Consider the following 15852-nt stretch of genomic DNA (forward strand, 5'->3'; position numbering starts at 1 on the left):
CATTCCTTTACAACACACATGCACGCTTCTGCACTATTACGCGTGCACACACACACACACACACACGCAATCAAGCGCACACTGTGAACCTCACGACAGGTTTAGTGTCTCAAGCTAATCTCACTAATTATTTAGTACGTTTTGAGGGCTTCCAATAGATTATACCTCACTTAGCTGGCCATGGCAAACAAACCCAAAATCAAACAACTGATTCTGCAATCAGAGTGCATGCACCACTAAAAATAACAAATTCAAGTTCTCGAAACTAAAAATCAGTGTAAAAAAATATAAAGTACCTGCATAAGTAATGCTTAACTAGTTGGCTCCAAATGGGCCACCTGAAAAAGAGCCTTTTTTTTTTTCCACAAGAAAATGAAGAGAACATCCAGAAGATGAGAAAAGGAAACATACACATGAACGCGCGCACACACACACTATATATACACATACACACACACACACACACACATTATATATATATATATATATATATATATATATATATATATATATATATATATAAAAAATCATATTTATATAAAAAAAAGAAGAAAATTATTCAAGCCAGTTAAATGCACCATTTTTTTGTACTTATTGTCTATTTGGAGTAGGAACTGAGATAGACTAAAAAAGAAAGAAACAAACAAACAAAAAAACCATGATGAACGTTCTTCCTGCCTCCTGTTGCTTTCCTTGATGTCGCTATTTATCTTGGTGTGTTCAATATGTGATATTTCAGGTGGGATCAGTGTCAGGGGTCATGCAGTGGCCTTGTGCTTCCCACCACAGCAGCCACAAGCCACGGCACATCGATGACAGGCATGCAGTGGCGGGTAGCAGCAGAGGCAGGGCGCGAGCAGTGCAAGGCCGAGTAGGGCAAGCCAGCGCAAGCAAAAACGTTCATCAGCTGTGTCGCATGAGCAGGGATCAGAGTAATCGCCCTCCGGATCTGACATGCAGTGGTAGAGCAGGCTGTCTGCACACCACATGCAGCTGAAGCGTCGGATGCACGAGCGTGCTGGGTCCGGAGCATCAGGGCAGCGGCCACGGCCGTTCTCCTCACGCCGGAAAAAAACGCCGCAGTAGACGCAATGTCGGCCCCCACCCAAACCCTCTTCCTCATCCTCCTTGTGTTTGAAGCTGATTGGCTGAGAAACCACAGCTCCACCCCCAGAGCCTCGGCGAGGGCCCTTGTTCAGCTCCGAGCCCGGTGCATACGGATAGCTGTAGTCATGCTTGGCTGGTGTATCACCCTTGGCGAAGTGAACGTACGAGTCGAAACCCTGAGCACGCGCAGGTGCATGACGGTAGTCCTCATAGCCTGAGAGCCAAGTACGCTCACGTGGGTTTATGCGAACTATATCATCCTCCTCATCTAGGAAGCTGACACGCCGTGCCAACCTGGGGGCTGCCTGCATGACAAACACAACAGGTTACATTTAGTTTAAAATAACTGATGCTGACCAAAGTTGGGTAAAAGTCAGAAAACTTTCAGAAAGGAAACAAGACACAGTATAAAAGTGAAATAAAACAAATGTAAAAAGAACACAAGAAAAGTTTGAACATTACACAGGTATCAAGTATTTGAAGACTGTAGCCTTTATGCAGGCTCATGAGGAAAAAGAGGGCTTGAAAGATACACACACACACACACACACACACACACACACGTGTGTGAGAGAGAGAGATATACAGTATATACAGTGTATATATACACACATACACACACTAGAAAAAATTCACTCTGACCCCCAACTTTTGAACATTATTAAAAATGTATTCTCGACAAATGTTTCGGCCTTCTTCAGTGTCATAAAAAACTAAAAAAAAAAAAAAATTACATAGTGCTATGGGCTTGGTCTTATATATACAAAGTTGTGAATACTTTAAAATTTTAAATAAAGGACAAAGACAAAAATAAACTATTAATTACATAATTTAATAATTAAGTATTGTTAAAAAGAATGCGATTTTTAGATTTATATTCTTTTCGCTTGTTTAACCCATAAGGGGCTAAAGTAAACAATTGCGATATCCAGTACGCGTCCCTATTTAGAAGCACGTTGTCTAAACTATCTTGAGCGGCGTTAACTATTGTTTCTATACAAATGAATTCAAAATCATTCAAATTATGGACAGACTGATTAAAATGTTTGGCTACTTCACTTTTTTTGTTGTTTTTCATACTAGATTTATTGTTGCGAAAACGTGCCTTAAACTCTGTAGTACAAGACCCAACATATTGGAGATTACATTTACGGCAAGTTGCTAAATATATTGTATTGAGGGAAGTACAAGAAAGATGTTGGCGAATTTTGTATTTCTTTCCGGTTACGGAGCTGACAAAAAAATTTGACTCAGCGATAAAGTGATTACATAAATCGCATTTCTTGTTACACTTAAAGCAGCCTTGTTCACGCTCTTGATTATTGACTTCCGTGTCACCACGCTTGAGTTTAGAAGGCGCCAGAATATCCTTAAGGTTTTTAGGCCTTCTAAAAGCCGAAATAATACCACCCTCCGGAAATAATTCTTGCATGAAAGTAGAGGAATGCAAAAAGCTGAGATTGTTCCGCAAAATTTTACCGATATCCGGAAGGTTGGGGTTAAAGTCAATAACCAAGGGCGTAACCTTAAGGCCAATTTATGCTGACAACGCAGTCCTCGCAGATGGCGTCTGCGAAGCCCCCCCCCTTTGCAGACGCTCTGCGCGCACCTCCCAAAAATTGTGACCACCGCAGACAGCCTCGCAGACAGCGTCGCAGACAAGAGGGCTCTGATTGGTCCACTCTACATCCGCTGTACACGCACTTCCGCTTCCCTACTTTCCCGGTTTGGTTTGTTTTCACGACCGCCATTTTTAAAAACACGAGCGAAGATGGAGCAGCACGAAGAGCGGTTGATCGAGGAAGTACGTACATCTATACGACTCCAGTTCTAGTCATTATAAGTAACCGGAGGATAAACACTCCACTAACCACACCCACCAACTACTCCTAGCGATTTCGCGACTTCGCGCCCCCTTGCGTTGTGGCGGTGAATAACATCGCGCACGCCTATTACTTCCCGCTCAACGATAAATTACAACTGTCTGCGAAAAGCTATCTGCGAAAGCCTTGTCGCAAGAGCATGCAGAGGCCTTTACGCTTATGCTTGATTGCCTTAGGCTTAAGTAACTCACTCCTAGCGAGAGAAATTACTTGACCAAATTTACCAGAGACCAGGTTAGGGTCATAACCTTGATCTACTAAATACTTCTTGTATTCCAAATTTCTGCAGTTAAAGGTGTCATTCCATGACAAACCATTATTACTTGCTCTTTTTGAAATACCATAGGTCACTCTGAGTTGCATATGCATGCTGCACGTGAAAATGTTCTTCTACCCCCATTCCCTGTATTAGCCTATGAAAGAAAATAGACGGAAAAACGAGCGAATCAGAAAAAGCCCTACGAACTTACGTCACTTCGAAAATTAGTACAGGTAGTCGTCGACTTACGACCTATGCGACTTACCACCAATCGACTTTACAACCGTCTGGTTATGACTGGCAAGTGTTTCCCAGCTGAGCGTACGAGTTTCCGCCCCAGCTCCCGGCAGCGCCTCTCGCCGCGTACAACAGTTTCCGCCCCAGCTCCAGGCACATGTGCAGTCTCTCTCACGCTCCCTCGCACACTCCGTCATACAGTTTCCACCCCAGCTCCTGGTTTATGAAACGAGCAAATCCTCCCGCCAGCCTGAGTGCTGCAACAGCTGATTATGACGTAGACGACCCACAGCCAAGCACCAGTGATGCCAGCGGTCACTAAATTTTGTATTTTGCCATGTTTTACATTTGTATTTTGGTATGTTTCAAACTAAAATGTTTTCTATTTTTCACACCTGTATTTCGTATTTTTTGTTTTGCACATATTAAACGAATTGTACTGTACACAGTGTAGTATGCAGTGTTTGACTTAAACCAAATAATGAGCCAAGGTAATGAAATAAGAAAATGTTGATAAAATAAGACTTTAAGATGATTACAATATCATTACACATCACAATATACTTGCGTTCATTTAACATAGACCGACTTACGACCAGATCGGTTTACGACCGGTCAGTCGTAACAAAACGCAGTTGTAAGTCGACGACTACCTGTAGTCATGGCCTCACCCATAACCCACTGGAGGGAGCGTCACAGTGCTGTTAGCCAATCAGAAGCGATATGTTTACATGTCATGAATATTCATGAGTAAGAGCTGAAATCCTGTCGTTCTCTCCCCACCCACTCCTCCACCAAACTAGAACAGCCTGAAACAGGAGCACCACAGCATTTTTTTCACCAAAACCGGCTCACAGGGCATTCGTTCATACTAGAGACTACCGCACAATTAATGAAAAAACGATGCAATGACACCTTTAAGAAAGCCCTCACTAGAACAGTTGCATTTGAGGCGCAACGCAACGCTGTAGGGGATGGCACGCTTGCAATGCTCAGGGTGGCAACTAGTGGGGGGGGAAGATAGAGGTGACTGTTGGTAGGTTTCAAATAGACATCTGTCTGAACAAAACCATCAACTAGGTGCAGGGTCAGGTCTAATACATTAAGCTTTTGCTCAGAAAAAAACAATTCAAATTTAAATGGTAGGGTACAACCCGTTAACGTATTCCGTAAATTCATGCAATTTATCCTGACCATGCACCTAAATGTCAACTATGTCATCTCTATAGCGCAGCCAAAGCAAAGGTTTGATCGCATGACCATTTTTAGCCAGGTTATCGATCTCACCCATGGCTATATCTGCATAGCTGCAGACGTTCTTGGGGCCCCATAGCAGTACCCATGCATTGCAAAAAATTAAACTGACCAAATTGAGAGTTATTGTGTAAAAGGCAAATTTCTACTGCTTCCAAAAGGCATTCCGTAGAGGGCTGCAAGACTGTTCTAGAATCAAGGGCCTTCTCAACCGCAGTTAAACCTAATGTATTGTCTATATTGGGGAACATAGAAATTACATCCCATGATACTAGTAGGGTGTCTGGGGGAAAAGGACCCACCTTATTGATATTTTCAATTTTGTTAAGCAAATCAGTAGCATCCTTAACAAATGATGGTAGCCCTTGGGCAGGAGGCTTCAAGTGGAACTCGGTAAAGGCAGATAGTCTCTCTATAGCCGTGCCGCAGCACGAAGTAATAAGACACAGTGGGTTATCCGGTTTATGGGTTTTAACATTACCGAAGGCCACACCCAGTTTGGCCTTGATGTCTATAAGCCACTGGGCTACATCAAGACTGATCTGGCCTTTACCGAGCCATTTCTCCCCCCATTCTTTAACCTTCCTTAAATGTAGATCCGTGGGATCGGAGTTAAGCTCCTTATAATGAAGGGGATTCTGTAATTGTCCCAGCATCTTACTAGAATATTCAGACTTATTAAGCATTACGAACCTGGAACCTTTATCTTGTATCTGAATAATTCTATGGTTATCTAATTTGAGTTCCTTTAGCGCTAATCGCTCCCCCTTAGATAGATTGTCCTTAGGTTTTCTAAAGTTCTTAGGATTAAATATACCTTCCTTGACTTTAGCAAGGAAGAGTTCCAGCTCAGGATGACTGGAGGTAGGTGGATTCCACGTGCTCTTCTTGGGAACTCCTTAGTGTGAACATCCTCAGGGTCTGCACTTTCCTTTTCTTTATTGTGGAAGAACACTTTCAGCCTCATCCTCCTTTCAGAAGTTGTCCCAGTCCTCCTGGACCTTGGGCCAGTTAACATCCTTCGGAGTAGGGCAGAATGCTGGACCCTTTCGTAACAGCTTCATTTCTAATTGTTTATTTTTGTCTTTGTCCTTTATTTAAAATTTTAAAGTATTCACAACTTTGTATATATAATGGCCCTTTTCCACTACCCTTTTTCAGCTCACTTCAGCCCGACACGGCTCGCATTTCAACTACCTCAGAGCAGCACGACTCAGCTCGCTTCAGCTCTACTCAGCTCCCAAAACTCGCACGGTTTTGGAGTGGGGCTGAAGTGAGCCAAGCCAAGCCGAGTGGGGCTAGGGGCGTGAGGAGACACTCCCCTGTGCACTGATTGGTGAGGAGGAGTGTCCTCACATGCCCACACACACCCCGCGAGCACGCTGGGATCTGTAAACACCGTAAACCCGGAAAAAGAAGAATTGCGAATTACGAGAATTTCTGAAGCCTTATGCGCCTCGCCTCATCTATACGCTCTTGCCAGTATCTGTTGGCGTTGTCGGTGACAACAAGCCACAGCACCAAGACCAGCAACACTAACGACTCCATGTCCTCCATGTTTATTGTTTACTATCCGGGTCGTGAGACTACCGCTTAAAAGGCCACTGATGTCACTGTTTGCGCCGCCTAACGACATCACATGACGTCCACCCACTTTCGCTAACTCCACCCAATGTGTCCACCCACTTCCAGCCAGCACGGTTCAGCGCGGTTGTAGTCGAAATGCAACTCCAACAGCCCCACTCAGCCCAACTCAGCATGGCACGGCTCAGCCCAACTCAGCCGCGTTGGTAGTGGAAAAGCGGCATTAGACCAAGCCCATAGCACTATGTAATTTTTTAGTTTTTTATGACACTAAAGAAGGCCGAAACGTTTGTCGAGAATAAATTTTTAATAATGTTCAAAAGTTGGGGGTCAGAGTGAAATTTTTCTATTCTACATTATCTATATCTACACTGCTGGGACCCGTGGTATCCTCTGGATCCTTTTGGACAGACTGGTTGTTGGCTGACAGAGACTTTTTACTCTACTTATATATATATATATATATATATATATATATATATATATATATATATATGTGTGTGTGTGTGTGTGTGTGTGTGTGTGTGTGTGTGTGTGTGTGTATATATATATATATATATATGTGTGTGTGTGTGAATAAGGATAAGACAAATGTGTACCAGGAGTATACCTGATCTGTCTAAACACCACCATATCCATTTGCCAGATTTGTGTTTATTAAGTTTTTCCGTCTCAGTCTCGTCACCCACCTGGTCCAGAAAGTAGCGCTCTGAGGTCCTGTACTGCTCATGGAAGTGACCCAGAATGTAGTGATGGTGATGCCGGTGTGGTTCATAGAAGGTGGGTGTGGTCAATGGCTGCATGACCTGCTCCTTTTTCTGGGATGAGTTGGATGAGCTGTCAGTGGCGGTCTGTGGCATCGAAAGAAGGGAGGAGGGGGCGTCAATCAAAAATACTGATCAGCCAAGTTCAAAAGTAAAGGGTGAGGTGTAAATACAGAAAGCAAAACAACGTGAGGAGGAGGATGTGTGGTCTAGTGTTCCAAGGCAAGATAAGACACCAAACAGGCAGGTGCTGTACTGTGGAAGTGCAGCTTTCCATGATCTCATGGGCCACAATATTCTGTAGCTATTCACAATACACTTCACAAACACAAACGTCATTGTAGTGAAAGAGACATGCCTCAACTTCAGTATGCAGTTTACAAAAAGAAAAAGGAAAAAAAAAAAGCCCTTAGGCCACAAGATTTGTAAAAACGTCTCTGAAGTCTCCCTGTTATTAGAGAAGCTCTAAATGAATACAGGCTGCTCGATTTTTGGCCATCACACACGAAACCCAGCGCTCTAGCCGATGACATCACTAGGCAGAGATCTATGGAGGCAAATACTTATTATAGGCAGCTCTTTTTCTGAGGGAGGAAAAAGGGCCTCTGAAACAAATTAACTTTCAAGAGCTCCATTAACGCGACCGCATAAAGTGATTACACTAAATCATGACCAAGGGAAAAAGTTACTAATTATGCATACTTTGCCCAGTCAGCTTCCTGAAAGATGAAGGCGTGCGCCGTAATGCCATGTATGTGTGACTGTGCACACTCAAGTGTGTGTGTGCAGGGTGCGTGTATATGAAATCAAGCAGAAGGGAAGTGAGGGTGGATTTGTGCGGCAATGCAGCAGCCACACTCAGTGCCAGCTTGGAGTAAATAGAGGCCACAAAACACAGCCCTGTTTCAACCTGTCTGAGAGTCAATGGACATGGGCCTCTCCCTCCCTCATTTCCTCCCTCCCTTTTCAGCCTGGCCGCAGGTCCCGTGTCCAACATGTGAACAGCAGTGCAGGCCTTTTTCTCCCAGGCTGCTCTCCAATGAAAACTTCGGCACGCTTGCAAGACACAAAACATAAGAGTGGTGCAGACAGCCAGCTGCCTGTGGAGAGACAGACAGGCAGACGGACAGACAGACAGAAAGGCAGGAGAACAGACAGGCTGGCCGGATGAGACACAGCCCCGATGATTAGTGGCTGAGATTCTGGATGTGCGGCTTCCTTTTTGGCTGCGTTCCTCACGTCCACCACTACCGCCTCCAAAACCACCACCTGCCAGGTGAAGCGCCTGTGTGCGCAAACACAGCTTCCTGAACACTGCATACAGCCAAATGCACTCCTCCACAAATATTAGACTTAAGTAAAATACTGGTGAGGTATTAATGAAATAGATTGGTCATCAGCCTACATGCACATAGACCTGAACACTGGGTAAATATAACTGCTCCCTAAACTGGAGCCAGTGAAAGGGCCTTTGTAATCGCCCTTTTTAGGACCAACTCGCCCAATGAGTTCAGGCTTAAAATAAAGATCGGCTCAGTACAAGAGAAAGGTTTGCTGAAGTGTCACTCAAACCGAACCCCCCCCCAATACGAACAGGAGCATTTGTACTGGGCTCTCTCTCCAGGTTCCAGCCCAAAGCCTTGACCAAGCCGGCCTGGTCCATGCTTCCCCTCCATGTTCACATAAAGCCCTCAGAACTGTGGGCCAAAAATAATACAGGCGTCCCTCCACAGAGCTGCCAAGAGCCTGAGCCAACATGATTTAAAAATATGCTTAGAAGGATAGCTGGACCAGGCTTGCTAAAAGATAATTGAAAACACAGACCCTTTTGAATGTTTACAAGGCAGGCCCGAAAACACCAGGCCCAAGCTCATGGACCAAGATGGAGAGCTCAAAACTGAGTGGGAACAAAACAAAGTATGAAAGAGAGAGAGAGGGGACAGAGGGAAAGCAGACATGGCAAATTTATTCAAAATGTTGAACCTCTTTAAAAAAAAAAATCAGTCATCTTATAAAAGGGCTCGAAAGTTAGTGGTGTGGTAAAGATAAAGTGGGACTTCAAAAGGCACATGTGGCTTAACTCCAATTCAAAGGCATACCTTCAGAACAAGCGCAGCAAATCCAGCAGTCCTAATGATTCGCAATCAGTAGCACAGTGGGGGAGGACAGTGAGATAATGAGGAGGGAGACAGAGCTGGGGGAGGGAAAAAAAAACGTTTGGGGGACTGCAGACTTTTGGGCAATTTCACAAATTAGCCTCCCTTCATTAAGTCGAAAAGTCAGAGTGGCGAACCCTGAGGCACCAAACCACAGCAGACCACACCATCTCTGACCAGCATGAGCACCCACCACATTTGACCCCATGAGGGTAAAAACAGTTTGTAAAACCAAGCCAAACCATCGACACTCTAAGCAGTAGAGAAGGAAAAGAAAGAAAAGAAAAAAATATATATATATAGTATCTGATGCCTCAAAAAGGAAAATGGCAAGCATACATATATATTTTTATTCTTAAGTCTCAAAACACTTGGATTAAAAAGCATTTAAATAAGGGGGGGGGGGGGGTGAAGAGAGAGAGAGAGGACATGTACCTGCTTCTCTGCTGTGATTTGTCCTGAGTGCCATCATCAAAAAAAGCAGATGATTAACCCAGGGGGAGAATGGGGCCAAGAGGGAGGAACAAAGGGACTCCCCCAAATAAATAAATAAATAAATAAAACCTGATTCCATCCCTTCTCTCTCTCTCGGACTGTTAGTCCTTCATATCCCACTTCCTTTGTGTGTCCTCCAGGGCCCTGGCTGTGAGCTCCTTATACAGTGAGGCCCTTCTCTCGCCTGGGCTTTGCTGCTGTAGCACAGGAAGTTGTCAATCACACCCTCCCCCTTCCCCTAGTCAACATGCAGCCAAAGTCAGAGACACGGCCTTTTTCTCAAACAGTCAAGGGTGTTTACTGACCCAACCTGAATCACTCTGTGTGCAGCAATGGAACTTGCATATATAACCCACAAACAACTCAATTGAACACTCAGAAACGAGACATTAAGAACATGAGAAGGCGAAAACTTTATAAAAAAAAAAGGTTAGCATGTATTTATTGTGGTTTCAAATTGTGCTGATCTTTCTGGAGCATATGATTACTCCACACCGCCACACCACAAACTACGTTTCAGACTTTTTCAGACTTCAGTGTTCCAAAGCATGGATCATGTCCCCTGATTAAAAACGCACCACACACCATAGCAACACAATTTTCCAGCCACTAAACATCTCCAAGCACCACCTTTGTGTGTGACGATGTTGATTCTACAAGATTGACCGGTCACACACTTTTTTTTGAAAGACAGGAGCTGTAAACAGTGTGTGAGGTGGATTGGCTTGCTTGACTGCTGAGTGCACTGTAGGTGACTCATGCATTGTTGGGCTTTTCTCGCTTTTCCTCCTGCATGGCACGTTCATGTTATGGCTAATGCAACAGAACCATGCAATGCACGTGTACACACACACTGACCCAAGCTAAGCGTACAGGTTCCACGGGCTAAAAGAAAGAACCTCCTCTGCTCTGCTTCTCAGGAAATCCAATTCATAATCAATTCTCTCGGCCACTGTTATTCCAGTGTGAGTGGCAGGACCTTCTACAATGTGTGTGTGTGTGTGTGTGTGTGTGTGTGTATTTAAGGTGACACACCCTGTTCACTGGATGCCGTTCAACAGTCTCTGAATGACTCCTCTGCCCTGTTCTGAATGAACTAAAATAGTCTGGGGTTAAGTATAGGTTAGCTCAGGAGAAATAATTTGGAAGGAATGCACACCCAGGACCCCCCCCCACACACACACACACACCCATACACAATCTTTTTGAGCTGTAAATCTGGAACAGCAATTCCCAACAGCCCCAAATGCACCAATGCAGTTCAGTGCAGACCATCATCTGCTTTCTGATTCAAGAAAAAAAAGAAAGAAAGCAAGCATGTTAATATATCGGATTAAAAAAAAAAAAAACTGCAAGTGATTTGAGCATATTGCAATAACTATCTCCCCCCTTCTACAACCACATGGTTCCCATTCAAGAGAATTGTCCCAAATACGTAAATTCCTGGAAAAGGAAAGGACTATGGATTAAGTTTCCCTTAAAGTTTGGGGTTCCTGGCTGAGCCATTGACTCGTTTTGGCTCAAAAGTGAGACAGACAGCAAGGGAAAGAGGAGCTGTGAGGTTTTTCCTGCACCCTCCATCTCCATCTCCCCTCTCTCCCCCCATCGTGGGTTGCAGTAAATCAGGATGGCAGTTAGCTAGAAGGCAACTGCTAATGATAGTTTTACAGAGGGGAGCAGGAAGTCACCTCCTGACCTCGCCTGCTGCTCCATGTCTACCATGACTGGTACCAAAACCAGGACAGAAAAGCTAATTCAAATAAATAAATAAATAAATAAATGCAAAAACTACAGGAAACCTGCCCCGCGTTCCGCTACCATCTCCACTGAAACAAAAGGGCCACCTCTCCCGCTGCAGCCTCTGCGGGGTAAAAATATCACAAGGACCTGGCCTTTTCTGGAATGCCTCACACACACACACAAGACAGTTTACAAAAAAAAAAACAGGAAAAAACAGCTGGAGGGAAATGGGCTTGTGTGAACTATGTGGGTGAGAATGTTACTTGCAATCTCTTTGGTTCACTTAAAAAGCACACAAACAAACGATCAGACTACAACGTACTAACAAATTACAGTGGAACGCATTCATATTGTTGAACTGTTTGTAAAAACCACCAGGGCAAAGGATTTTTTTTTTTTCATACTGGAATTGTGTGTTTGAGAGGCAAAAGTAAGTGTCTTACTGTGAAAACATCATCGTCTCCTAGTTCAGCTTCATTCTGGAGTGTTGAAGAGGAAGTTGTGGAACCTAAAATACAACACACACACACACACACACACACACACAAAAAAAAAAAAGACATGACCGGACAGAACCTCACATATCCTGTCTGTTACAGGCAGTAAGTGGGGGTTGGGGATGGAAAGACAGCAGAAGAGAAAAAGCACGGGGAGGGGGGGGGGGGGAAATACATTGTAAATTTTAACTCTGAGTGGTTATTCCAGAGAAGATCTCAGAGGCCTGTCTCGCGCTCACACTGTCAACATGCAGCTTGCATACTCTTCACAGCCGATAAGCATTTAGCTCCTCCGCATGCCTATAAGGATTCCTGACCCACCCCATTCAGCAGTGTGGAGAACTGAAGAAGCAATTTGTAATGGAAGCAATAAAAAGCAGTGTGTGTGAAACGTCCGCTATTGGGCCCTGATCTGATACCAGGCTTGTAGTACTCGAGTCGGACTCGTGCCTTGACTTGGACTTGAGCACTGATGACTCAGACTCATGCATTAACTGCATTCGGACTCGTAAATTGGAGACGAGGACTCAGATTTTTTTCTTTTTTGTAAGATGCCATAATAATTTGACATATTAATTTTTGTACTAATTTCATGCAAAAGAGTCACACCTGCGTGCCTTATCACGTGCATCAGATAGACTCTCAGGTGCGCTCGACAGTACGTGCGCCGTAAACGACTCGCACCTACACAGGATTAAGGCACAATCAGCGCGCCTATATAAAAACTGTGAAAACGCACTTACTTTGCGAAGTATTGAGTTGCGTTGCTGACACATTACCGAGCCTTATTTCCTTGTTTTAGTTTCCTGATCCCTGATTTCCTGTTACTCGTCTTTGATTCTGCCAAGTCTATGATAGCCTGTTTGTGTCTCGCTCGACCTACTGCCCTGTTTCACAGTTTTACGATTTTGCCTGCCGTTCTGGATTGTTCACCTGTCTTCACTTGTATTAATAAAACACACCTGCGCTTACATCCGTCTCCTAACCAAATACTTCGCACTCCCTGATAAAGAGAATGCACATTCACCTGTTCATACGTCATGTTCAGGAACAAACTAATGTTAACGGCGCTACAACAGCCACTGTCAAACGGTGCGGTTGGAGTCTTGCTCTCGGACTCAACTCCAATCAATAGTGGACTCGACTCAAATTTTTTTTTTAATGACTTGGACTTGACTCCAACACTGTCTGATACTGAATGTTGTCCCTTCTATTCCTTTCGCACACATCTGCTTCAGCTAGTTAAAATGATCACAGTTATGCGTGAGTGGGTACTTAAGATAGGCTTGACAGCACGCCGCTGCGCTGATGACCCTCCCACACATTTGTATGGGAGAACAGTATGCTTTCGTTTGGCCTTTAAATATGTTTAAAAGTATTCATTCAATCTACATAAAACTAGTGTCGATTCAAGAATAAACAACATTTACGGAATATATTGTCAATTTTGTGTGGCTTTATGATGAGCTTTTACTTTAAGCGTTTTTTTTTTTACGTTGTGTAATGCAATACACCAAATTCATGGGTGCTGCCATCTTGGGTTTTTTAAGTGATATTGGTCACCAGTCAGCGTGTTTTGTTGTTGCTTCCAGCTCGCTCACTGTCAGTTCAATCAGCTTGAAACTCATGATTCCCACCTAGTGGTTGAATCTCTCATATTGACTTCTTTTGCCTATTCTTGGGTTTCACGTGATGTCACATCTGGCTCATTAGTTATTTAAAACTTTAGCTGGTGGTCTACCAGAGCTCAGTTGACAAAGCGTTTGCATGAAGAAGGTGCATTGCATGGCCACTCGCATGAAAAATGCCTCACACTTACATCGTTTTAGGTTGTTCGAATCGATCAAACCGTGAAACTAAGTTTCTTCAGGGTTCCCCGTGAACTAATAAAGGGTGAATGAACACAGGATTTCACAGAAAGACATCGAGAAAGGTGGCTTTTGAACCTCTCACTGAAATCGAAGGGAGCCGAGTCGAAGCATGCTCGAGTTTGCAGTGATCACTTGGTGAAAGGTTTGTATATAGCTCTCAGCTATGTCCTTAGTGTTTTCCAAGTACTTCTCTTGCTATGCGTCATTATTTTACGGTACTTTTTTTTAGTAAGAGCGAACACAATGGTTTTCCTAATATTTGTTTTTCCATGGAGAAAAGGTGAGGGCGGCACAGTGGCATAGTGGTTAGTGCGGTCGCCTCACAGCAAGAAAGTCCGGGTTCGAGCCCCGTGGCCGGCGAGGGCCTTTCTGTGCGGAGTTTGCATGTTCTCCCCGTGTCCGCGTGGGTTTCCTCCGGGTGCTTCGGTTTCCCCCACAGTCCAAAGACATGCAGGTTAGGTTAACTAGTGACTCTAAATTGACCGTAGGTGTGACTGTGAGTGTGAATGGTTGTCTGTGTCTATGTGTCAGCCCTGTGATGACCTGGCGACTTGTCCAGGGTGTACCCCGCCTTTCGCCCGTAGTCAGCTGGGATAGGCTCCAGCTTGCCTGCGACCCTGTAGAATAGGATAAAGCGGCTAGAGATAATGAGATGAGATGAGAAAAGGTGAGAAGGTGTATAACAATCAGTAATACTGTTTTGAAGAGAACTAATAAAAGTTTGACCCTCTTATACACCGCGCATTTGAGCACCACCGTCATTAGTCGTGCTTGGTGTCCACAATTTAAAGTGAACATACCCGCTAAACTCTGGCTTTTATGTTTAAACACAAAGGATGGACCGATTTCATTGATGTGACTTTTAAGCTTTCTAGATGCATAATTGTGATGTACAAAGAGAAGCTCATCCATCCATCATCTGTAGCCGCTTATCCTGTTTTACAGGGTCGCAGACAAGCTGGAGCCTATCCCAGCTAACTATGAGCGAGAGGCAGGGTACACCCTGGACAAGTCGCCAGGTCATCGCAGGGCTGACACAGAGACAAACAACCATTCACACTCACATTCACACCTACGGTCAATTTAGAGTCACCAGTTAACCTAACCTGCATGTCTTTGGACTGTGGGGGAAACCGGAGCACCCGGAGGAAACCCACGCGGACACGGGGAGAACATGCAAACTCCGCACAGAAAGGCCCTCGCCGGCCCCGGGGCTCGAACCCGGACCTTCTTGCTGTGAGGCGACAGCGCTAACCACTACACCACTGTGCTGCCACAAGAAGAAGCCTTTATCTGTAATTTTTACCCTGATACCTAAAAATCTAAACATCTATTTTTGGCTTTTTGGTCTATTAGTTTCTGATTGAGGTTTTTTGTCATGAATGGAAAATTAAACCAGGGGAAAATGATTGCTGGTTTGTGACCGGAGCAAAAGACAGAAATGGAAATTTTATAAAAAAAAACACTGGATTTTGAGATGTTCATAACTGGTTTTTTTTAGACATATTTACAAAATTAAACAAGCTTTCAATTCAGATATTCATGCTCTAATTTGATACAACACTATAACAACTACTTTAAAAAAAAAATGTCCTGTCATTGCTACTTAAGGGGCAGTTGTGTAGTAGTAACTACTAAATTTAAAAAAAAAAAAAAAAGTTACCCTTAACCTCTCCACTACTGTAGATGGCTGTGAAACCTGGTGTCCTTATAAAGGTTAAGTTGTGTTTCTACTCTCACCACGCTACCTTCCGTTATGTCCTCCAGGGCTTTCCGTACCCCTCGGTCAAAAGCGCGGGCATCAGCAGGACTCTGGAACGTGAGGCCACACTTTTTGTTGTCAACCTTCCAGTGATGAAACGTAGGCGTGGCCTTGGTGTAGATAAGATCTTTCCTCACAAAACATTCCAGGACCACCTGGCACCAAAACAAAACACCACCAGCCATGAGCAGCATGTTAGCACTGTCATAATTATGCAGCAAACTGCACAAAGACCAGTCATAC

General features: G+C 44.1%; 1 protein-coding gene across 1 annotated transcript in view; it reads right to left on the bottom strand.

Moving 5' to 3' along the window:
• Nucleotides 1-538: 538 nt before the first annotated feature.
• spred2b (sprouty related EVH1 domain containing 2b) overlaps nucleotides 539-15852 on the bottom strand; it is a 75808-nt gene continuing 60494 nt past the window's right edge. The window contains exons 3-6 of the mRNA XM_060925531.1: nucleotides 15596-15764; nucleotides 11923-11987; nucleotides 7014-7175; nucleotides 539-1412 (exon numbers count right to left, since the gene is read on the bottom strand). Of these exons, the coding sequence (XP_060781514.1) occupies nucleotides 759-1412; nucleotides 7014-7175; nucleotides 11923-11987; nucleotides 15596-15764 (1050 nt within the window). The 3' untranslated portion in view covers nucleotides 539-758. The remainder of the gene's footprint in view (nucleotides 1413-7013; nucleotides 7176-11922; nucleotides 11988-15595; nucleotides 15765-15852) is intronic.

This window comes from Neoarius graeffei, chromosome 7 (assembly GCF_027579695.1).
Source record: "Neoarius graeffei isolate fNeoGra1 chromosome 7, fNeoGra1.pri, whole genome shotgun sequence".
Taxonomy (NCBI): domain Eukaryota; kingdom Metazoa; phylum Chordata; class Actinopteri; order Siluriformes; family Ariidae; genus Neoarius; species Neoarius graeffei.